The sequence below is a fragment of the Sus scrofa genome, chromosome 14, assembly GCF_000003025.6.
Source record: "Sus scrofa isolate TJ Tabasco breed Duroc chromosome 14, Sscrofa11.1, whole genome shotgun sequence".
In the NCBI taxonomy this organism is placed as follows: domain Eukaryota; kingdom Metazoa; phylum Chordata; class Mammalia; order Artiodactyla; family Suidae; genus Sus; species Sus scrofa.
The window spans coordinates 58,214,429-58,239,450 of record NC_010456.5 but is presented as its reverse complement, the minus strand read 5'-3'; the positions used below and the strand labels follow the sequence as shown (position 1 = coordinate 58,239,450).

Below are 25,022 nucleotides of genomic sequence, written 5' to 3'. Positions count from 1 at the left end.
TGGGAGAAAAGTACAGAGAAGACTAGAGGGAAAAGGCCCAGAATGATCCACTGTAAAGGATAAGAGGTTATTCAGCAGAATAAACAAGCAATGGAGCTTATTAGAGAAGATAGCTTAAAGGGGGTAAAAGGGGTAAATCTTTTCCTTTTTTCTTTCTTTTTCTTTTTCTTTTTTTCTTTTTTTTTTTTTTAGGGGTGTACTTGTGGCACACGGAAGTTCCCAGACTAGGGGTAGAATCTCCAGCTGTCGGCCTGCGTCACAGCCACAGCAATGCCAGATCCTTAACCCACTGAGCGAGGGCAGGGATCAAACCTGCATCCTAGTGGAGGGATATTAGTCATCAGACTCAACTCACTGAGCCACAACTGAAACTTCTCTTTTTCTATTTCTCTCTCTTTTTTTTTTTTCTTTTTGGCCCTGAGGAAGTTGCCGGGCCAGGGATGGAACTCATGCCACATCAGGGACCCGAGTCACAGCAGTGACAATGCTGGATCTTTAACCTGCTATGCCACTTGGGAACTTACTATAAGGGGTAAATCAAAATGAAATCTGGGAGTTTCCTAGTGGCCCAGCAGGCTAAGGATCTGGCATTGTCATTATTACTGTGGCTCCGGCCGTTGCTGTGGTACAGGTTTTATCCCTGGCCCGGCAAATTCTGCATGCCCAGGGTGCAGCCAAAAACTAAATTATATAAATAGAAATTTTAAATAATAAGTAAATAAAGTCTGACATGTATGATGTTCATGACGGGCAGAGAGAGGCATTTCCATGTCAAGGATTAGGAATCCACGAGGGCAGGGAGCTGGGGATTTCTAAAGAAGCGTTGAGCCTGGCACTGATAGAGAGTCCAGGGGAGGCCCAACCCAGTGGACAACTAAGTACCCATAAGGAGGTGCTGCGCCTCAAAGCCCCATATCACAGGGGGCCCCAGGGAAAGGAGCCCGAGCCCCAAGAGGCTCCCCTCACCTTTGCCGTAGAAGAACTTGCGGTAGTAGTAGGCGCCCAGGTCGATGTGCTCGATGATGTAGCGCTTGACCTTCTCCCTGTGGATGGGCTGGTTCTCCCGGGGCACCTCCAGGACAGAGACGCCCGCGTTGGTGCAGTGAGAGCTGAGGGACGACTCGAAGGAGCAGCTCTCCCCGGAGCTGAAAGGCGCCGAGTTAGCCCTGGACAGCGCGATCCGCCTGTCGCTCTCCCCGCCGGTCTCGTTTCGGAAGTAGGGACAACTGAGGACCAGCTCGTTGCTCTTCCCGTCGCCCTCATCGGCATCCAGGTTCTCTTTGGAGTTGAGGTCCTCCTTGCTCCCCAGCGGGGACTCACAGCCACCCGACTGGCCGGCGGGCACCTGAGCCTGGGAAGCCGCAGAAGCCCCGGTGGTGATGTTCTTCCTCTTGCCCACGTTCGCCCGCGTGGCCATGGCTTCGTTGATATTGAACAAAATGCTCTGGACATCGTAATGTGCAAAACACCGCTGGCAGTTCCAAGGGCGGACGCCCCTCTCCAGCCGCCCGTCGTCCAGGTCAGAGCTGAACTTGAAAGTCTCGTGTTCGCTTTTCACGGTCCGCAGCTTCCGGAAGAGGGACGTTTCCACTGACTCGGACTTTAACCTCCGTTTGAAAGGTTTGTCCCTGTCTCTCCCCATGAGGAGAGCGCTGTCCATGTAGTCTAGTCCTGAGAGGCGGACGAACTCACCTCGAGAAATCTGCGCTGCCGCGTGGAGGCTGGGAGAGATGGCGGGGTCGCAGGGGAAAAACTCAGGGACCCCGAAAGGGGCCAGTGCTTTGTGGTCGTAATTTTCCACCCGGTACCCTCGGAGCATCGCAAAAAAGTTCTCCCCTGACAAGCCCTGCCGGTCGATGGAAGAGGTGCTCCCATACTCCCTGTGGAGGGCGGCCCCCGTATTGGGGTTCACCGCGTTCTGGTCTAAGACGTCCTCGGCATCGATGTCGCTGATGGTGACATCGCTGTTGCTTCTCTGCCGGATGGGGTGCAGCCCTCTCTGCGGAGAGTGGACAAAGATGTCTCCGATGGTATACTTGGCCTCCACGAAGTCTAGGTCCAGCTGCTCCTCTTGCTGCCCGTCGCCCTGGTCATTCTGCCCGTTGTGCATAATGGATGCGACACTCTCGTAGCTGGTCTGAGCCCGGCTTTCCCACAGGGCAGCCTTGCAGGTCAGCTCCTTGGAGCAGTCCTTTTTAGGGGGCCACTCAGACACTCTTGCTCTCACACCCATCTTGGGCATGGCCGGGGTACCATTGGCTGGACAACCAGTCTCATTGGAACTGGAGGAATTCAAAGAAGCGGCAGGTCCCATGTTGCCATTGATGGCTTTAAATTTCCGCGCAAAATAGTCATCGGACTGCATGATTCTGGGAGGATCCTTGAACTTGGAAGAGGCTCTGCCAAGCTTGTGCTTCTCTTCTTGTGACTGCCTGGGGTCGCTCATGTCTACCGAGGCAAAAAGTTCCAACTCTCACCAGAAAGATGGATGGAAATCAAATTGCATTGTTATTTACAAAGCCTTCTGCGACAGCTGTATTCTCTTCTCCTTAACCAAAAGCAAACAACATCCTCTGAGTATGGTCTCTCCAAAACCAAACAGTTTCTCAGTTGTTGTAGTAACTTTGAACACGCCTGTCCTTTTCAGAAACATCCCTTAGTACATCTGGCCAAAAGTATCTCCTTCACCTGAATTAAAAAATAAATAAATAAAAAAAACAAACCCAGGTCATTAACAATCGTTACAGCTCAAGTCCAATACATTCTTCAGGTGGCTCTTCTCTGTCTTCTCCTACATCTGCCTGTCCCCAACCACCCCCAGATTTTCCTGAAGTTTCATGGTGCCGCACCATTGCTCATCCCGCCCCTTTCTCTCTGGGACACTGGGCCTTCCTGCTTTACTTGGCCTAGAATATACATCACACAACCAAGCAGTGCCTCCCACCCTCAGCCCGCATCTGAGCAGAGTGCTTCTCCTATGTTTCCATAGCACCCGCATCCATACCATCACAGCAATTTCCCTTATGTTCTTATTTATCTATTTTTTGCTTTTTTAGGCACATGGACGTTTCCAAGCTAGAGGTCAAATCGGAGCTGTAGCTACCAGCCTGTGCTACAGCCACAGCAACTCAGGATCTGAGCCGCATCTGCCACCTACACCACAGCTCACAGCAATGCCGGATCCTTAACCCACTGAGAGAGGCCAGGGATTGAACCCACATCCTCATGGATACTAGACAGGTTTGTAACCCCCTGAGCCCCAACGGGAATTCCTCCCTTACACTCTTAATGCTGGTTACCAGTCTCCTCCCACTAGTTAACTGCAAGCTCCTCAAAGCCAGGCACGATGCCTTTCATCACGGTATCAACATTATCTATTAATATAGTCAGGCAACACATCAATTAGTTGTGAGATTAACACAATGCTCAGATAATTGTTTTGTTTTTCAATTTTCTTTCAAAACAGTTAAACTCGAAATATCCAACAACAAAAAGATGAAAACTAGATATTAACAGTGAATTTTCAGAATGCTCTCCTGCAAGCAAATAGGAGCTGACAGAGATTCCTTGACAGGAGAAAGGAGTCTTGAAGAATCTGGTATCTGAACAAGTACAACTTTCTAGTCCATTCCACCAGGAGCAAGTTGACAAAGGTGCAAGGGAAAATAAAGGCTTAGAGACTTAAAATACCGCAATTTACCTTTGAGGCTGGAAGAAATTTGACCTAATCGACTCTTCTTTAATTACAAATAATTTTTTTCAGTTGATTCTATCTTTAATTAGACAAAAATATTTTCCAATATTACATATTTCCCTAAGTCATGGCATGGCTGCCTGGGAATCTTACTGTTGGCACAAGAATAAAAGAATGACTCTACTTCTTCTGAAAATAATGATGATAATCAAGGTATAATGTAGCTGATTTCCCACAGCCTTCACCAAAGCATCAAAAATAACTGCAATTCAGTTAGAAATAATGTTAAAATTCCAACCAGCTGAGCAGTGTAAGGGCTGTTTCCAATGGGTTCTTAATGGCTTTGCAATGACCATGGGGTGAGCTCTTGGAATAGAGGCTATTTTCTTATGATGACAGCTTGCTTTCTCCCCCATTGGGGGAAAAAAAAAATTGGTCTGGGCAGGACAACATGCTGTCTGTTCCCACGGCAGCTTCATAATTGAGGAAACCATGATATTTCCAGATGTGGCAAACAGAGAGGGGAAGAGTGGTCAGATGCTTCTGTGCACTGAACAGACCAGCATCTCCCAGGGTTCTCAGAATGAGACCAGAGCTGACTGCATCTTCTCTATGTCACCTAGAATTACTATATTCAAAAGAACCACAGATGATTCTCAAGTATCATTGTTTTCTATATAATTGAGATTATCATCAAATCCTTTCCTGGAAACTGAAAAACAAAAAAAACAAAAAAAACCTAAGACACGAAAGAAAGCAACTTCTTGCCTGATAGCTCTTGCCTGAAATGGTATTTGACACCCTACTGGGCTTCTACATAATCTCTACATTCTGTTGCTAAGTCTGCTGCCTACACAACACTCAACACAATGTGAAAGGGTAAGAATTACTTTGAATGTTTGGTGCAGAGCCATGTGAATTCTCGAGGCATTAATAGGATGCTCATGTTCATTACCGACTACTCATTTATCAGCATCCTTGTTACAGAAGGAAGAACCATGCCCTCCCCAGCACCTCGTTCCAAACACTGAGCTGTGTTGTGTCTAGAACTTGAATCAGGACCTAAGTGCTCACCACCTTAAGAAATTAGAAAACAAAAGAACAAAATGTACCAAAAGAAACCAGGAAAGAAAGAATGAAGACTAGTGTCCCCACTGCACACAGCAGTCAAGGCAGAAGGTTCCCAAGGCGCTGGTCATCCTTGTCCAACCCCATCACCAGTAAACCAGCACCTTCCAGTACCAGCAACCCACCTACACACCCCACAGGCAAGCGCTGCGTTCAAGCCACCTGCCAGGAATGAGTACAACACAGAAAGCTGAAAACCAGAATTAGCAAGGATGACACAGACACTGAATGATCTATTCTGGACAAACTAACCATAAAGTTATCAGAGGTCACGGGGCTGGGACACTTAGCTGAAAGCTGGTCTTCTGAGCTTTCACATCCATTTACAATTCTAAGTTTATCATTGTTTGTAACAGACGGTATTAAAAATACAAAAGCTTTACTCCACAGATCTCTGGCAGAAATTGAAGACACTAAGATGCTGTCAAAATGTAAAGATTATTACTTTAAAACTGGAATGCATGAAACAAAAGCAAATAAAAATAGAAGAATCAGTGCTGAATTTTTATTATCAAATTAGGCTTGCCAAAATGCACAAAAACTCATAGACGCACACAAACCCCTTTCCCCAAGAAATCTGAGAATATTCCTTCAGTTTGGATTTTTAAGTTGTCTAAGTGATAAGAATATTAGCTGTAGTAGACAGCTACTGATTTTTCCCATTTCTTTTGGTAATGGGAACCATACCTCTAAAAACATTTAAGTGATGTGGGGCTAACTCTGCCCCTAACATGTGACCCAGGTTTGACCAATGAAAGGGCTGCATTTTCAGGCCACAGTGGTTGGTCCAGAGATGATCCCAGGAGCCAAGCCAGGACCAAGATGGCTGTGCTCTGGGGATCAACGCTGGTGCTCTGATTCTTGGCACTTGGCTTAAGCAGCAGAACAGAAGATGGAGCGGCTGGGGCTCACAGTCCAGAAATGAGTGAGAATGGGAACAGAAGCAGGACATAGTACCAAGTGAGGAAAAGGACACCTAGGGATGGAGCTCTGGAACCAGCTCCACCCATGGAATTTTTCAGCAGCTTGAGCCAACTGATCACCTTTCTTTGCTTATTCAGTTTGACTTAGGTTTCTGCGTATCCCATACCAATTTTAAATGTTCCAAGAGACCATACTTAGATTCAACTACAGACCAAAGTCAGGAAATCTGATGTCCACAACTACTGTATATGACGGTACTGCATAGATTGCCTGGTCCAGGGATAAATGAAAGTCATGGTGCTGGTACTTGCATCCAAATCAAGGTCAGAGCCTTCTGGGCCAGAGCCCTGCTTTAATGCCATCATAACACATCCTTCAACCCATTTTATATATGTGCCGCTAACAATTTAAAGCATTCAAAGCCAGAAAAATCCTTGACATAGTAGCTGAACAGTAAACTTCATCTAAAGTTGCTGCACCTGCAGCATGCAGAAGTTCCCAGGCCAGGAATCGAACTTGTGCCACAGCAGTGACACTTCCAAGTCCTCAAGTGCTAGGCCACCAGGGAACTCCAAAAACATGTTGATTATAGAAACTCAGACAAAAACACATAGTTGTTAACTCTTGGCAGGACTATCATACCCAAACCCTTACAACATGCTACCTTGAATCTACATTCAACAACTGCTTTACTCTGTAAAGAGCACGTCCCACTCCCATTTCTGTACCCATCGAAGGCAGTGATGACAGGCAGGTCTTCTAAGTGTATAGGGAGAAAGAATGCCACACTCCGTCTTCTAATCATTTCAGCAGTATCTTAGGCTAAAGGCCCATTCCCGAACATGACAAGAATAAGGAGGCCTAAATCGCCAATCCTGCCTTCAGTTCCTGTCCCCTCCTGAGTCACGCAAAACAGCTGGTGGGTCACAGAGCTCCATGTTTCTGTGGATGGCACAGTGCCAGTGTCCTGGGATGCTGGATGTATGCCCGAGAAGAGTTCCACTTCAAAACAGGACGGCAAGTGGAAACCATACCCTCAGGGCCTGGCCGAAAGGGCACCTGGGCCTCATGTTCATCCCAGCTAGAGATGAAGGTCAATGAACCCAAGAGCCTGGACCTGATATAATGCACATCTGAGGGTCCACTCCTGCCCTCCTCCTGTGATTTCACACCGTTCTCATTCCAACATATTGTGCAGCACTGGTTAGGACAGTGGCCGACTGGCAGACACAGGGAATTCTCCAACAAAACTGTATGACCTTTTTCCAAAAAAAGGAAAAGCCCTATTTCATGAAATATTAAGAAGGCGTAAAATGAATCAGATCCCTATACGTGCAGGGTATGGGGACCAGCCTTATCCTCTGCTCGCACCTGCCTTAATCCTGCTTAAGGACAACGTCAAAGTATTGTGTTTCTACCCTCATGGTTAAGTGAATTCACAATGCTACCTTGGTGTGGTGCCCAAAAAAGTAAACATCAAAGAAAATGCAGGGAGTTCCCGTCATGGCTCAGCAGAGGTGAATCTGACAAGGAGCCATGAGGTTGCAGGTTCAATCCCTGGTCTCGCTCAGTGGGTTAAGGAGCCAGCGTTGCAGTGAGCTGTGGTGTAGGTCACAGACGTGGCTTGGATCTGGTGTTGCTGTGGCTGTGGTGTAGGCCTGCGGCTACAGCTCTGATTAGACCCCTAGCCTGGGAACCTCCACATGCCGTGGGTGCGTCCCTAAAAACACTAAAAAAAAAGTAAAAAAAAGTAGAAGAAAATGCAAAGTCATTTAACTCCTTCCTGAGGACTTTATAAAGAGGACCAATAATAATACTAATTAATAATAATTAACAATAATCAGCAGTAGCCTCCTCTCCCAGTAACTCTTGGAACCTGGACACTGACCATTTGCCAGGACAGCAGAGACAGAGCACATCTGAGAATGATCTTCAATTAAAATGGAGTTTGCAGCAGCTCGGGCTGCTGAGGAGGCTTCCGTTTTATCCCTGGCCTGACTCAACAGGTTAAAGGACCTGTGGCACAGGTCACAGCTTCAGCTCAGATTTGATCCCTGGCCCAGGAACTTCCACATGCTGTAGGTGCTGCCATTAAAAAAAAATTAAAAATTTTTTAAAAAATTAAAAGGAGTTCCCTGGTGACACAGCATGTTAAAGATCTGGCATTATCACTGCTATAGCTCAGGTTTGATCCCTGGCCCAGGAACTTCACCCATGCAGTAGACGAGGCCAAAAACAGACAAACAAAAAAACAAAAAAATGGACCTCGAGCCTGTTTCTCCAGATGGTGTTCTTCCTTTCCTTAGGTTCATTTTTAATGTCAAGGATACCTCCCCCCATACGCACAATAGTTTCCAGCTACTCTTGCATTGCATCAAATTCTATGGCTCCCACTACCCAGAAAAAAATTAAAAAATTGTCACCAGCACCCTGCAGGCACTTCACAAATCCACATGTTGCCCTGTGTGACCTCATGGGTGGCAGGGCAGCTTGAGTTGGGAAGGGCTAAATGGAGGCAGCAACCAGCCACTGAGAGACATCACAGAATCTCAGAGCCAGAAGGAATCATCTGTTCTCATGCTAATGAGCTCAGTAATAACTTTTCAAGGAGAGAACAGAAATGGAGAAAATGTGATATTTCAGCATAATTGTCTTAAACAGAATGTTTTCCAAAGTTTTCCATGAGATATCAGCGAGCCTTCAAGACCAATATTATAGCTATAATCGAGCCACTTAACAGGATTGTAGAAAATGGAGTGAAAACCACAGAATGTACAAATTACCAGCTTCATTCAAGGGAAAAAGTGGTTAAAATGATATGACAGATTTATAAGAAAAGTGTAAGTCTGTAAAAACATTTATTTTTCAAACTCATATTCCATCAGCCCCAATACTGACATGTGTAACTGAGCAGCGAATAAAAAGAGAAGGAAGGGGAGTTGCCATCGTGGATCAGTGGTTAACGAACCCAACTAGCATCCATGAGGACATGGGTTCGAGCCCTGGTCTTGATCAGTGGGTTAAGGATCCAGCGTCACTGTGAGCTTCAGAGTAGGTCGCAGATGCAACTCTGATTCTGAGCTGCCATGGCTGTGGCGCAGGCTGGAGACTTCAGCTCCAATTGGACTGCTAGCCTGGGAACCTCCATGTGCCGCGGGTACGGCCCTAAAGAGACAAAAGAAAAGAAAAAAAATTAGGAAGGAAGGTTTCCCCACATTCACCTCTCTGCGGGCCAGAAAGAGCTGAGGTGTGTTCACGTTCAAGGTCCAATCAGTCACCTGAAAAGCACTTCTCATAACATCACGAGGTTCGGGTCCACTCAGCCTATTAAATGAAGTTATAACGAAACAGCCATCAAACAGTCCTTTACCTCAAATTCTTATCATAGGAGACCATGCACTTCAAGGCTACGAGACAAGCTGATAAAAGCTAGAACTCAACAATAATGGTCATCAATGGGACAGACCTTCCATAATGGTCAGACTTCGCTAAGTTTTTGGTAGATCCGGACAGGAAAATTTCTCAGCCATCGACTGTGAACTAAACACTGGGATGGTACCAGTGATAAATATTGTGGGGCATGAGAATAGTTTTTAGAAGAGCAAAATTTGTCTCCTTGAGGTTTTATAACATAGGGGTAACATATGTTTTAATAATTCTTTTTTTGGGGGGTGGAATGTTCACCAGAGCATGAGATGATTTTTTGAAGTGCTCCATGTTGCTATATGGAAGAATTTCTCAAGTGATCCCAGAAAAGTTGATGCCCTGGGTGTAGTGAAGTTTTGACATCAAAGTAAAGCAGAGATGACCCCCGCTCCCCCCCAAAAGTGTCTGAAGAATTCAGTCTAGGAGTTCCTCTATGGCACAGCAGGTTAAGGATCTGGCATTGTCACTGCAGCGGCTCGGGTTCAATCCCTGGCCCAGGAAATTCCATGTGCCAGAGGCATGGCCAACCAAAAAATGGAAAAAAAGAATTCAGTCTAGGAGTTCTCCTATGGATTGGCTGGTGAAGGATCCTTAAGGATCCAGCATTGTCACTGCAGCAGCTTAGGTCACTGCTGTGGCACAGGTCACTGCTGTGGCTCACGTTCAGTCCCTGGCCCAGGAGCTTCCACATGCCACCGGCACGGCCAAAAAAAAGGAAAAAAAAAAGGAATTCGGTCTACACTGGCACCTGTATGTTATACTAAATTGTTATCCATGGTGAATAAGAGGTCAAATCGAAGATTTGTGTGACCCTCTAAATGAAGTGATTAAGTGGCCATATGCGCTATCATCATCAGTAGGTCTTAGTTTACTGTATTCTCTGCTGCTCCCCCTCCCCCACTTAGCTGGCACCCACAATTAGCTCACATTCATCCATCTGAACTGAAATGGTTGAAAACCAAACTATCCCAAAGTACTGATTCAACATGTCATGACACATGCATGGAACACATGACTCCTGATCCTCTCCTTTTTGGTTTCCTTGCTGACTCCTCCTTGGGCCTACTTTAAATGCTGATGCTCCTCGGGACTTACTGCAGGCTTCCTTCTCTCTTGGTTCCGTCTGTTTCCTTGTGCAGTCCTAGCAGTTTCATTTGGAGCTCCACACTGATGAGTCTGAAATCTATCCTCAAGCCCAGGGGTGGCTCCTAGGCGCAGCACTGTCAGGCTGAGCTGTCACAGTTGTATCCTCCTGCCCACCTCCAGCCCCCTTGAACTGCCCCACCATCCACCTTCCACCCGTGTGCAGCACCCAGGGCTTATCCTGCCTCCCCTCACACAGTCCACGTAACACCCAAGACCTGTCACCTTGACCTCCGAATGTCCTCAAATCCATGCAAACCCTGCTACCTTGACTGCCACCACCAGAGTCAGAACCAGAGCTGCTATCTCACTTTTCCTGGATTACCTTAAAACCCTTCACTATGTCCTCATTTCCCTCAGCCTAGAGCCTGACAGCTTTCCGTGGTGTAGGTTCCTCAGGGTTGGGTCGATGAGGGGCTGCCTACTCCCTGGTCCTGCTGCAGGAACCCCGCCTCACGCCCGCAAGTGCTGCCCTTTGCTCAAGCATTTCTGCACAGGCTGCTCCCCTGCCCACATTATTTCCAAGACCACTCCATGCCCCTCACTTTGCAAACAGGTGTTATCAGTCAGACCTCAGCTCACAGACCTACCGGTGGTCATAAATTATCTTAATGCTGGTTCCCCCAGCATCCTGCCCCTTTTTCTCACCATGCATTATAGCAGACTGTTTTATACCACACTATTTTACATGTGCTCACCTCCTCTAGACACTCTGGGTTCTGGGCAGGCAGTGGCATGGCTGTGCATGTCACACTCAGCAAGCATCCATGTTCTCCCGCAGGCTAGCTAAGCCTACAGCAGTTTCTCACCCTCTCTGAGCTTCAGCTTCCTATCTGTAAAAGGGGGAGAGTCCTGTCTATTTCAAAGGACTATTCTAAAGCATCTCCTGCTGTAGAACACAGGGAACTATATCTAACCATTTGTGATGGAACCTGATGGAGGATAATGTGAGAAAAACGAATGTATATATATGCATAACTGGGCCACTTTGCTGTATAGCAGAAATTGATAGAACACTGTAAATTAACTATAATAAAATAATTTTAAGTAAAAAATCAAATAAAGATTCAACGAGATGCAGATGCAAAGTGCCATGCTTCCTATATCCAAAGTTTGAAAAATATTATCTGGGAAAATTGATTTATATACGAATGAATATTTACGGATAAACTGACCTCAAATTGAGCAACTTAAATAAGCACGACACATAACTTTCCCCGGGAGCACAGTCATGTTTACAAAACATGACATGGTAACTGCGCATGGATTTACAGATGAACAGCAACACAAAGCAGTGACAGTCTTGCCACAGCTAACCTGATTCTCCAAGAGGCAAACAGAAGCTTTCAGAAGGTGCAGGAAAGGCCCAGACCACCTCCATGCACGCCCTACCCTCTTCCCAATGACCGCTTCTATTTAAAATTATTTTTGGGACTGCCCTGTATTAGAATGAGATTATTCTGAGAGTTTGAACTTTTGTTGTGTTGGTAAAAAAAAAAGGAACCCATTCCTGAGACGAAGCTCCTTTCAGCCATCCCTCTGTCCATGTCTGTGGATATCAAAAGTACCATAAACAAAGAGCCAGTTTGTGAAATGGAATATGTGGATCATGGAATTTTTCCAAGGAGACAGAAGAACAGCTGTGGGTATTGACTGTTTCCCATTAAATCTTTCAGATATGGAAAAGATAAAAAGAGATGGCCCTGCCCCTCCTTCCCTCAGGAGGTCTATTAGTTATGGCATGTTTTTCAGCCATGTGGCCCCCGAATTACAGATGACACGGTAGGAAGTCAGCCATTTCAATTAAAAATTTAAGCTGAGGCATTTGTGACTTAGGAGAACACAGCAAACGAACGAAAGAATTTCTATTTGGTGCCAATCGATTTTGACAGTATCTCTGTTGTTTTCATATAAAAGTCATAAAAATAATTTATTCGATTCTTTTTTTCCCATTTTTTAAAGTTTCATTGAAGCATCATTGATTCACAAGGTTGCGATCATTTCTGCTGTGCCACAAAGTGGACCCCGTTACATGTGTACACGCATCCATTCTTTTCCAGATTCTTTTCCCATGTAGATTATCATAGAATCTGTTCTATTCTTTAAGTGAAGATTTAGTGATACTGGGTGACCAAGAAGGGTACCTGAGCATTTTATAATAAAAACCTGGTGGCTGGAGCCTTAAAATCAGTACTCCTAGGTATCTTTCCTGTTGTTTATCTCAAAGAGGAGCAATTTTCTCACTTAGAGTATTTTCCAGTGAACCCACCCTGAAAACTCTTGCAGAGTGGAGGATCTTTCTCACCTTGCTCAAGAAAACTAAAATCAATCAATACCATTGAAAACTCAACTAAATGGACAAAGCAGCTACCTTCAATGCGTTCTTTGTTAAAAACCCAAGAAGTAGACCAGAAAGCCGCCCAATCTAAAGATGCTTCCTTTCAACTGACCATAAAGGGCATGGAAAGAAAACCCCGCCAACTTTGATAAATAGGCCGGTAATTGAGATTTTTTTTAAAAAATAGGCACTGTGGCAGCAAATACACAACAAACTCCATTCACTAATCACACGCTCGATCTCAAAGCATCTTCTCATTGTTCTCGTGTTTATTCGAATTATAGGATACTGAGTGTTGCTGAACAGCTTTATGAAGTTGATTATGTGATACAGAAACCTTTTTGTTCCACCAGTAAATAAGTGTATTCAGCTCTATGAGGCCCTGTGCCGGGTGCTGGGGGGCCTGGGGCTGCATCAAAGATGAATGGCAATGACAAGAAGATTCCAAGCTGGGTAGGATATGCTCATGCATAACAAGCAACAGGAGAAATGAAGCTCACACTTGTGACTTGTTATAAATGTTATCCATGTGCATGTGCACACGTGTGCCCTCTCCAGGCTGGTGAGGGTCTGGGAATGGACACCCCCGTGTGCGCTACACACAGTGCCTCTGTCTGAACTGAACACTAAGTATAAAAACCACTATTGATTACAGATGCACTTTAATTAATTTCGGCTGATCATACTTAATAAAGTTCCTAACACTGAAGACCTTTACCTGAAGAAAAAAAGTAAAAGGATGACTACCTAATAAGATATATAATAGTTTTATTTTTGTTTTGTTACCTTTTTTGGCCATCCCTGCAGCATATGGAAGTCCCCAGGCCGGGGATCGAACCCTAACCAGAGCTGCAACCTTCGCCACAGCTACAGCAATGCGGGATCCTTAACGCACTGCACCTGGCTGGGGATCAGACTGGTGCCTCCACAGAGATAAGGTGGATCATTAACCCACTGTGCCACAGGGGGAACTTCTGTAATAGTTTATTCAAAGAACACAAAGAACAGTAAGAACTCTATTTCCTTACAAAAATGATGGTCACACGGAGTTCCCATTGTGGCTCAGTGGAAACAAATCTGATTAGCATCCATGAGGACCTGGGTTCGATCCCTGGCCTCCATCAGTGGGTTAGGATCCGGCGTTGCCGTGAGCTATGGTATAGGTCGCAGATGCAGCTCGGATCCTGTGCTGCTGTGGCTGTGGTGTAGGCCAGCGGCTACAACTCCAATTCAACCCCTAGCCCGGGAACCTCTCCATGTGCCGCAGGTGCAGCTCTAAAAAGCTTAAAAAAAAAAAAAAAAAAAAAAAAAAAAAAAAAAACCCTGTAATTAGGGGAAATCACTATTTTCTTTGACTTTCTGGGTTAATAAGGAAGAGAGAGATGCAGATGCCATGGTTGTCAAGACCACCTGTCTGGGGAAGTAAGCAGAGTGCCAACCAAGGACAACTGATGTCATGGCAGCAAGTATGGAAACTATATCACCACAGCCTCCCTAAAAATCATGGGTAAGACCCAGAGAGCGTAAGTGACCACTCAATGTCTTTTATGATAAAATGTTAACATCAGTGCAGTATACTTATTTAGGGATTTCACAATTCCAAAACCCTTTTCTGTTCATCTGAATCTAGGAAGACCTCAAGAGAGAAAAGAGGAGAGACTACTCTCCCATTTAATGGAAAAGGAAAGTCAGTAATTTGCTACAATCAAATGACCATCCATCAAGAGGATCAGAACTGGAAACCAAGTGGTTCATCCTTTCCAACATTGCTGGTAGCTTCTCAGCGTTACATATGGCCTTTAAAACTGAGGAATAGGAGTTCCCATTGTGGCTCAGCAGTAATGAAACCGACTAGTACCCATGAAGATGTGGGTTCATTTCTGGCTCCGCTCAGTGGGTTAAGGATCTGGCGTTGCTGTGAGCCATGGATGTTGGTTGCAGACGCAGCTCAGTTCCTGTGTTGCTGTGACTGAGGTGTAGGCCGGCAGCTACAGCTCTGGTTCAGCCCCTAGCCAGGGAATTTCCATATGTCCTGGGTGTGGCCCTAAAGAATCGAAATCAATCAATCAATAAAGCTGAGGAATAAAAAGAAAACAAAATTACTGACTTTGTCCAAGAGAAGCCAAATTCACTGCCTTCATCTCCAGGGCTCTGAGGCCTCAGGAAAGGAATGGTGTGCGTGGGGGTTGGGGGATAGAGGTGCGCACTCAGATCAGGGTCGGGGGAGGGGCTGCAGGGAGGATGCTCCAAGGCCTGACCTGCTCTGCCCTGCCGGAGGGGCCATCCTGAGGGTAAGTAGGGTTGCTGTCCTCTAGCCCACCTCTCCTTCCAGTCTGTCTCCGAGGCTCTTCCCTCACATGGCAGGCGGACCCCCCTGCTTTGACCGTCTTAGAACCTTGGGACCAGACTGTGGGTAACCCTGAACATGGGCCTGGCGGAAGGCGGCTGCTCCTCCAGCCCAGTGTTTCCAGGGAGACCGGTGCCCAGGCCCAACTCATAAGCAAGTGGTCCCAGCTGGCTCCCACTCATTACCCAAATATCCCAAGGGAAACTCAAGTGTTTGTCTGGCATCCACAGGGCCACCATTAATAACAACGTCAAAACCTCCACCACACAAGTAACAGCAGCATTTTTACTGATTCTCTATTTTGCCTCAAAGAATCCTCCTTCCTTCCTTTACACCAAAGACCGCCCTCTGGCGTTTCAGTATTCATCACTGCTCGGACTCACAATCATAACATCAGATCTTAAAGGAGAGGGAAAATCCACTCTGACACCCTCAATTTATAAACCCAGAAGTTAGCTGATCTGCCTCAGGTCAGACCAGTTAGGAGCAAAATGGATTTCCCATGGGATCCCCAAAACACTCACTGTTATTCACTGTTCTTTTTCCCTTTCTATTTGAATATGATATTGTCAGAAGTGATCCATTTGGGTTCATGTATCTCGCTCTGGCTGAGAAGATCTGCAGAACCACACCCCCACCGACTCCTCCCCTCCCACCTCTGTGCTTTTGCTTATTTAATCTGCCTTGCTTGGAACGTCTTTTTTCTTCCATCAGAAGTGAAAACAGGAGTTCCCGACATGGCACAGTGGTTAACGAATCTGACTAGGAACCATAAGGTTGTGGGTTCGATCTCTGCCCTTGCTCAGTGGGTTAACGATCCGGTGTGGCCGTGAGCTGTGGTGTAGGTTGCAGACGTGGCTCGGATCCTGAGTTGCTCTGGCTCTGGCTCTGGCTGGCAGCTACAGCTCCAATTCGACCCCTAGCCTGGGAACCTCCATATGCCTTGGAAGCGGCCCAAGAAATGGCAAAAAGACCCAAAAAAAAAAAAAAAAAAGAAGTGAAAACATCCAGTGCATTCAGATCTATAACCTATGACTCTGCCCGGCCAATTCATTCTTGTTTACCCTCAAACTTTACTTTGAAAAGACTCTCTGTTTCTTTATTATATCCTAGTCTGCATTTTTCATCCATGCAGCAAACACCTACCTACCTACCAAGTGCCAAGTGAGGCACAGAAGTTTGGGTGACACAGCTCCTGGCTCAGAAGGGACCAATGAAAGCTTCCAGGTAAAGCACCTGGATGAATGCAGCGTGGCCAGAAGACTGTCCCCTTGAGGATTTCCTGCTTCTGCTCCTGGTTCATATGAGCTAGAGTCATGTTCGGAGCTGGGCACCTTCCCTTCTTTATTGCTAAGATGAAAAACCCACTCATCTATAAAACTGGAGGGGGCAGCAGATGTGACTATAGGATGGTGAATGAGACACCACAGTTGCTTCTCTCTTGGCTCTTTACATGGAGTAAAGAGTTGCAAATTTTACCTCGTGAGAAAAAAATAAAAGGTGTTGCCAACTCTGGCCAACAGAAGGCAAGAGTAAGTGCTAGGAGGTCTGTTTCGCATCTTGAGGGCGGCCCTGCCTCTTCCAGGGAAGGGTGTCCTGAGTGCATTTCACCACCAGGCTGGGTGATAGGAGATGAGCTGGTTCCCAGGCTTCAGGAGTGATAGTCACTGTGATTAAAGTGGAATTCCTCCGACCCTTTGTCAATGAAGGTGAACCAACCTGTTTTTCCTGCACTCTGCCTGCTTAACCAGAACTCTTGTCACGTATTACAATTTATTCTACTTGCATTTACGGTTTCCTTTGTATTTTAGCCACAGATGTTTTATTGAAGCCCAAGTCCCTTCGTAAGGATGCAGTTTAACTAGAAAGTTTTCTTAAAACTTCAGAACCACTTTCTAAGCAAAAAGATAAATATTCCACATGAGGGATAGTTTTGACCAGTGGGTACCAATTTCAAAATTACTATTTATACCTGGATTCTGTAGTCCTGAGATTCTGGTCCCAAGAGGTGAGTTCTGGAATCTGTAGCTTTAAAAGGTGATTCTTGGGAATTCCCATTGTGGCTCCAACGGAAACAAATCTGACTAGTATCTAGGAGGATGCAGGTTCGATCCCGGGCCTCACTCAGGGGGTTAAGCATCCATCGTCCCTGTGAGCTGTGGAGTAGGTTGCAGACGTGGCTCAGATCTGGTGTTGCTGTGGCTGTGGCCAGCAGCTACAGTTCTGATTCAACCCCTAGCCTCAGAACCTCCATATACCGCGGGTGTGGCCCCAAAAAGCCAAAAAAAAAAAAAAAAAGTGATTCTCAGACACAACTGGGATCAGAAATTAGAGGTTTAAACACAATTTGAAAAGCTGGAAAGTAAAGTTAAATTCATGACTCTCCAATCTTCCTATTTTTCTCTTTCTCAACTACTAAAATCTCTTACTCAGAATGAACAGCTAAATGCCTGGCAATTTATTTACTCATAACATTTTTTTAAAGTTAGCTTTAAGGAAAATAAATGAAATCTGAAATTGAGAAAACTCTGGAAACCACTTACATGAGTCCATAGCACTGGAAGTTTCTACCCGGCAACTGTAATCCAGGCTTGCTCTGCTGACAGGATATACTTGGGCTCGGGGTGGGGGTGGGGGGTGGATGAATTAGGAGTTCGGAGTTTGGATTTAACATATACACACTACTGTGTATAAAGTAGGTAAACAACAAGTATTTGTATATTATTATTGTTTATTCCCTACTGTATAGCACTGGGAACTATATTCAGTATCTTATGACAAAGGTAAAAGAGTATGAAAAAGTATATATGAAAAGTATATATGAAAAAGCCGCGTTTGCCACCTACATGGCAATACCAGATCCTTAACGCACTGAGGCCACACCACACACACACACACACACACAACTGAATCAATTTGCCATACACTTGAAACTAACACAACATTATAAACCAACTACACTCCAATTTTAAAAAATGAAATAATATGTCCCATTAAATAAAATCACGCTCTCATCGCAACATTTATGGGCACTTCCTATGTACTTGTCAAGTATTAACTCCAATAATAACCTTATGTGGTAGGAATTACTTTTATTCTCAGTTTAAAATAAAACTTCTCAAGCCCCCAAGTATCACACTGAAGGCCCTTCCCCAATTCAGTTCCATTCGGCCAAGATCATCCTTAGAAACTCCTCAGCATCTCCCCCAGAATGTCCTTTCCATTCTATCATGACAACCCTTTGCGATTTCAAAACTCAGACATGACGTGAGCCCTAAGTTCAAACACTGGCTAGGTCACTCAGTGTTTCCTCCGGGAAACTCCCAAAGTTCCTAGCATCTCAGGTCCATCATCTGTAAAAGAGGGTTGGTTTGTTTTTGTTTTTGAGAGCCACACTGTGGCATATGGGAGTTCCAGACTAGGGACTGAATCGGAGCTGCAGGCTACACCACAGCCATGGCAACACAGGATCCGAGCCGCATTTGCCACCTACACGACAGCTCCCGGCAACACCGGATCCTTAACCCACTAAGTGAGGCCAGGGATCAAACCTGCATCCTCATGGATACTAGTCAGGTTTGTTACTGCTGAGCCACAATGGAAACTTTTGTAAAAGAGGTTTTATGATATGTATTCCACAAAGACAAGATGACACTGCCACTTGGGCCTAATTAATAGGAAGGAAGGAGTCGGCCCCTAGCAAGATGGAGTTGTCTATAGGAGAGAGGGGGTTTTAAGGCCAAATGCAATCACATATACAAAATGCCTATGAGCACGTGCCTGCAACACAATCAGAACCTGATATACACCGACAGTTATTTCTGGGGCTGTTATCCTGATTCCAGGCCAAGGCTGGAACCCCCAGCTTGCACTGATCACGCCTTCCTGTAAACCAGTTGTATGTTCCGTTCATCTCAGCACATGAGAAATACTCACCTGCCTGGCCTTTTAGTGCAGTTTTTTTAGGGGTGAGGGGATGAGAAGTAAATTTAGCTTCCCAAACTGTTCACATGCTTCTTGAGGGTGATAAAGCACATCCCATAACACTCGTATCCAGGGAATTGGAACGTGTGTTTTGAAAAAAATGTTCTGAGGCTTAGCTGCTCCGTGATCCAGCTGAACAGACAGCAGCCTTCCTGTCCAGGTTAAAATCCCTGAGCCAGAGCAGGGCCAGGCATCATGTTTTCATCATAGAGAGCACGTCAGAGAGGCCCTTGGAAGCAAGGTCCCCAGAGTAGAAAACAGGAGGTGAGAATGGTTGGAGGGACCCCTGCCTTTGGGTGCAGGGCTCTCTCTGCCCTTAGCCGTGTCCACATCTGCCCTGTCAGTGTCTGAACACGAGATTCTGGAACTGGCAGAGCGACAGGTCAGGGCTTCCCAAAGGCCTGTCTGTGGACTGGGGCCAGGCCAGTTGCCAGAAAATTGGCTGAGAAGAGTCTGTCAAAAACACCAATTCCTCAGCTACTCTCCTAGGATTCTCACTCACGAGACTGGGTGTGGGGCCCCCAGACCGTTTCTAACAAGTTCCTTAGGTGTTTCTCGTGTTGATTCATCTTGGCGAACTGCGGGGTCGGAAACTACTTTGCAAAGTATAAAACAGGACACAAGCACATCATGATGTGATTAAACCATGAGTTCAAAAGCAGTGCTAGCGGCTGCCCTTTAACGCCACCCGCCCTTTAACGCCACCCCCGCATCCCCTTCCCCATGGTAACCACACTCACCCAGGTCCACACTTCTCCAAGGGCTGGATCCCAGCTGGTCCAGGCTTACAGAACCAAAGAGTATATGGCAGGGCACGGCCAGAGAGTCTGTGACCAGTAAACCAAAAGGGAGAATGGAAACAGGTTTGAAGCCAGACTAGGAGTCCTGAGTTCAGGGTTCAGTCTAAAATATGAGCAGGGCAGTTCCTGTTGTGGCTCAGGGTAATGAACCAGACTAGTATCCATGAGGATGTGGGTTTGATCCCTGCCCCACTCAGTGGGTGAAAGGATTCACATCACCATGAGCTGTTGTGTAGGTTGCAGATGTGGCTCAGATCTGGTATTGCTGAGGCTGTGACGTGTGCTGGCAGCTGCAGGTCTGATTTGACCCCTAGCCTGGGAACTTCCATAGGCTGAAGGTGCAGCTCTAAGAAACAAAACAAAACAAAAAAAAAAAATAAAATAAAAGTAGGAACAGGCAAAGTGGGGGTTAAAACACAGAGGACAAAGCTGGTGTCCTCTACAGGACAGAAGTCCAAGATAACCCAATATGTACTAGCCACACAATACGTAATATTCACACAATTTCCGTTTAAAGAAGAGGAAACCACTGCTCAGAGACATGGGAAAGACTCATCGAAAGTTGAACAATTTGTCAAGTGGCAGAACAAGAATCTAAGCAGGTCTGCCTGGCCGCACCCAAATCTGTATTCTGGCCAAGGAAAGATGTATATTTCAAAGTATCAGCCTCAAATAAATGGAAAGACATGCCATGTTCATGGACAGGAAGACTTTATATTTTTAAAATGTCAACTCGACCCAAAACGATCTAGAGAAGCAATGCAATCTCTACCAGAATCCCAACGATGTGCTTTGTGAGAAGAGAAAAGTCCATCCTAAAACTCATACAGAATCTCCAGAGAATTGGAATAGCCGAAACAATCTTGAAAAAGAAGCAATCTCGAGGTCTCTCCCAAGATACAATTTCAAAACTTACAAGCCTCCAGTAATCAAAACAGTGTGGTCCTGGTATAAAGACCAGGTCCAACAGACCAGAACACAGCCCAGAAATAAACCCTCCTGTATGTGGTCAACTGACCTTCCACAAGGCAGGCTGTTTAAGAAGGAAAGAACAGTCTTCCCCACAAGTAGTACCAGGATAACTGGACATCCACATGCAAAGAAACAAAGATGCATCCTTACCTCACACCATATACAAACATTAACTCAAAGACCTAAATGCAATAGCTAGAACCATAGCATTCACTGGATTTGATAAGCAAACATGGGGCAAAATCTTCATGACATTGGATTTAGCAATTTCTTGGGTAGGATGTCAGAAAAAGAGGCAACCAAAGCAAAAACGGATTAGGTGCAGGAGTTCCCTGGTGACCCAGTGGTTAAGGATCTGGTGTTGTCCCTGCTGTTGGATCCCTGGCCTGGGAACTTCTGTATGCCATGGGTATGCCCCCCCCCAAAAAAAGATTAGGTGGACTTCATCAAAATCAAAGAACACTCTCAACAGAGTGACATGGAAAGGCAACCTATGGAATGGGAGAAAGTATTTGCAAATGGTGTATCTGATAAGGGGGGGCCAACAGCACGTAGCAATCCTGCCAACCCCAGATGCCTGCTTCAGCCTCAGCTGGCATCACCACAGAGAGGTCCTACTTGTCCAGCAGGCAGAGAGGTCCTACTTGCAACTTTGAGAAAGAAGAGTCTCCATTCCAGCAGGTACACGCAGCCACTCCAGGAACCCTCCCATTACCTGCTCCCCAACACAGATCCCAGCTTCTCATAACTTCAAGCCCCCATCCCCATTTGAACAGTGTATGAAAATAAATTAGTTGCACAGCCTATCTGTTGAGCTTTGACAAATGGAATAAATCAGTTGTAACTGGTAGCTTTATAGTCACAATCTAAAATGGCAATTTACACTCATAAATATAATACAATATGACAGGACAGAATTACTTCCACTGACAACATCAGGTTTTGATCCTGCAGTAATGTATATGATATAGTCCCCAGTTGCCAGACTCTAAGCTGAGAGTTTGGGGTCCACTAGTCCAAAGAAAGATAAAAAGAGAATTTAATAAATGGCTGAAACATCAAGGAGCCAGGTTTTGCCAGAGAGAGTACACTCAGAGCCTGGGAAATATCCACAACATATGTTTTTTTAAAGCTGTCACAATTTAAAGTCTCTCTAAACATCTACTGTTTAATCTAATTTTCCTTCATGAATGTTTGGCTTTGGCTCAAACTGAATCAACATTTCCATTATAAATCTCTATTTTCACATTTTGCTTGATTGTAAAATGTCTTGAGTCTGAAATATGACACAAGCAGAAGCCTGCATCTTAAATGGTTTTACTACAAAACCCAAACCGCAGTTTTCTGCAAGCCAAATGTCTAAAAATTCGTTTAGGCAAAATGAAAAATACAATTCTATAAAATATTCTTCAATTGCAAATTTTCTCCCTATTCTTAGAAACAAAACAAAACTTCTGCTAGGTATTTTATTAGTATTAATTGCCACCCAGGTGAAGATACTACATTTAACTTTGCCTCTTGAATGGAGACATGCGCCTTGAAACCAAGGCCCAATTCTGTTAAATACCAATCCTTACATTCCCATCAAACACATCCCCGGTAGCAAGGAATTCTGCAGCATATCATCATGACAGTTCTTTTAGCAAGTTACCTTTTTTTTTTTTTTGTCTTTTTGCCATTTCTTGGGCCGCTCCCAAGGCATATGGAAATTCCCAGGCTAGGGGTCGAATTGGTGCTGTAGCTGCCGCCTATGCCACAGACTCAGCAATGTGGGATCCGAGCCCAGTGTGCAACCTACACCACAGCTCACAGCAACACCGGATCTTTAACCCACTGAGCAAGGCCAGGGATCGAACCCACAACCTCATGGTTCCTAGTTGGATTCGTTAACCACTGCATCAGGATGGGAACTCCCACTTTTTTTTTTTTTTTTTTCAATGGCCACACCTGCAGCATATGGAAGTTCCCAGCCCAGGGACTGAATCTGTGCTGCAGCTGTGACCTATGCTGTAGCTGCAGCAACACCCACTGTACCAGACTGGGGTGGAACCTGCACCTCTAGAGACCCAAGCCATAGTAGTGGGATTCTTAATCACAGTTACTTTTTGATGTGTACATTACAAATATTGAAAAGCAACACCATCAAAAACTCTACTAGTCATTTTTGTCAGGGTTAGCAATTTCATACATATTAAGATGAAAAACAAGTGAGGTAGACTCCATAAAAGAGCTTTAAGGTCCAATGGCAGTTACAAATGCTGGAGTGTCAGGTGTCTTCCTCCTTAGGGAGGCATCCTGTAGCTGAAACAGAAGAAAATGCTTCCGATATTCACACCCAGCCAAGGACAAGGGCACAGCACACTGCTTGGAGCTGGGGAGGAGCCTGGTGGAAAGAGCCCCCCCACCTTCAGAGTCAGAGGACATGCCTCCACCTGAGACATGGGGGCTAGAAGCTGGAAGAAACCAGGCAGCAAGACCTAGGAAGCGCCTCCCACTATTTCAGCTCCACCTGCCACACTCCCGTCATCACCCCAGTCCTTCTTCTTTCCGTCAGCAACACAGCTCTGCCTCGAAGCACAATATCTTGCCAATGTCTTGTATACATGGTTGGTTTTCACACACAAAGACTCCTTAAAGAAGAGGGAAGGGAATGAGTCTAACAGCAGGAGTTCACAATGGTCAAGGCCATGTACTTGTCCTCCTGGCCTCTTTGTCCCTGCCTACGAAGACCCACTTTCCTCTCACTCTGCTCCGCATAGTGCTTGATGGCAGTCATGAAAGCCCAGGCACTGAGTGGAAAAATCAAACCTGTAAGGAATCAGGCTACCTAATAAACAAGCCCTTTCGACAGAGCTAGCAGACAGCCTGATAACACCGACAAAAACCTGAAAATGTTGAGGGGAGGGAAGAATGGGGAGGGTGGGAATATAGATACACTACTTTATAAAACAGATGATTAACAAGGACCTGCTATATAGTACGGGGAAATCTACTCAATAGTCTGTAATAATCTATACGGGGGAAAAAAAAAGAATGGATACGTTTATCTGCATGACTGATACACTTTGCTGTATATGAGAAACTAATAGAACATTGTAAGCCAACGAGACTCCAATACAATTGAATTTTAAAATAAACACATAAAACACAAAATAAAAATCTGGAAGCAGATGGGTGCAAAGCTTATCAAAACAAAAACCGAAAACCTAAGTTCTAATTCTGCCTTCTTGTCTCACAACTGCAATATTCCCATGAATGTTTTCACATCAAAAAAAAAATAAAGAAGGGAGTTTCTACTGTGGCTCAGTAGGTTAAGGACCCAATGTTGTCTCTATGAGGATGCAGGTTCGATCCCTGGCCTCGTTCAGTAGGTTATGTGTTGCTGCAAGTTATGGTATAGGTTGTAGATGCGGCTCAGATGCAGTGCTGTTGTGGCTGTGGCACAGGTCTCAGCTGCAGCTCTGATTCAACCCCTGACCCTCAAACTTCCATATGCTGCAGGCGTAGCCGTAAAAAGAAGAATAAATTTTTTTAAAAAGTTTTAAAAATAAAACAGGGAGCTCCTTGGCGGTCTAGTGGTTAGGACTCAGAACTTTCACCACTGTAGCCTGGGTTCAGTCCCTGGTCTGGGAACTGAGATCCCGCATCAAACCTCAGTTTGCCATAGCCAAAAATAAATAAATAAAATAAAATAAATAAAAAGCTCTTTTGCCTAGAAAAACTTGAACTGATTGAGAAGAACAATAGTTGAAGAGACATAGATAGAAACATTAAAAACCAATTTTCTTCTGTGCAAATACTTGAGAAATCCAATAGCTTAAGATGTTTATGTTTCAAAGAAAGTGCTTTAATCTAATATTAACGGCATGCTAATTTGGTGGTACCAAACAGTTTATTTTAGAATGCCCTACTTTTTGGAACAAATCCTATTTTGATCCACAGAATTAAGAAATATTCGGGGAAAAAAAAAAAAAAAAAAAAAAAAGGAGTTCCCGTCGTGGCGCAGTGGTTAACGAATCCAACTAGGACCATGAGGTTGCAGGTTTGGTCCCTGCCCTTGCTCAGTGGGTTAATGATCTGGAGTTGCCGTGAGCTGTGGTGTAAGTCGCAGACGCGGCTCGGATCCTGCGTTGTTGTGGCTCTGGCTTAGGCTGGGGGTACAGCTCCGATTCGACCCCTAGCCTGGGAACCTCCATATGCCGTGGGAGCGGCCCAAAGAAATAGCAAAAAGCAAAAAAAAAAAAAAAAAAAAAAAATTCGTTTGTA

The 25,022-nt window shown here is 45.2% G+C and overlaps 1 protein-coding gene across 12 annotated transcripts in view; it reads right to left on the bottom strand.

Annotated features, from left to right (window-relative positions):
• SIPA1L2 (signal induced proliferation associated 1 like 2) overlaps nucleotides 1-25,022 on the bottom strand; it is a 235,602-nt gene that overhangs the window by 113,057 nt on the left and 97,523 nt on the right. For 9 of the 12 annotated variants that reach the window (XM_021073823.1, XM_021073825.1, XM_021073826.1 and 6 more), the window contains one exon: nucleotides 967-2,688. In XM_021073823.1, coding sequence (XP_020929482.1) covers nucleotides 967-2,446 — 1,480 coding nt within the window. In that variant the 5' untranslated portion in view covers nucleotides 2,447-2,688. Of the gene's footprint in view, nucleotides 1-966; nucleotides 2,689-19,724; nucleotides 19,812-25,022 lie in introns of all 12 variants that reach the window. The other 3 variants (XM_021073824.1, XM_001928493.6, XM_021073827.1) reach the window with 1 other exon arrangement.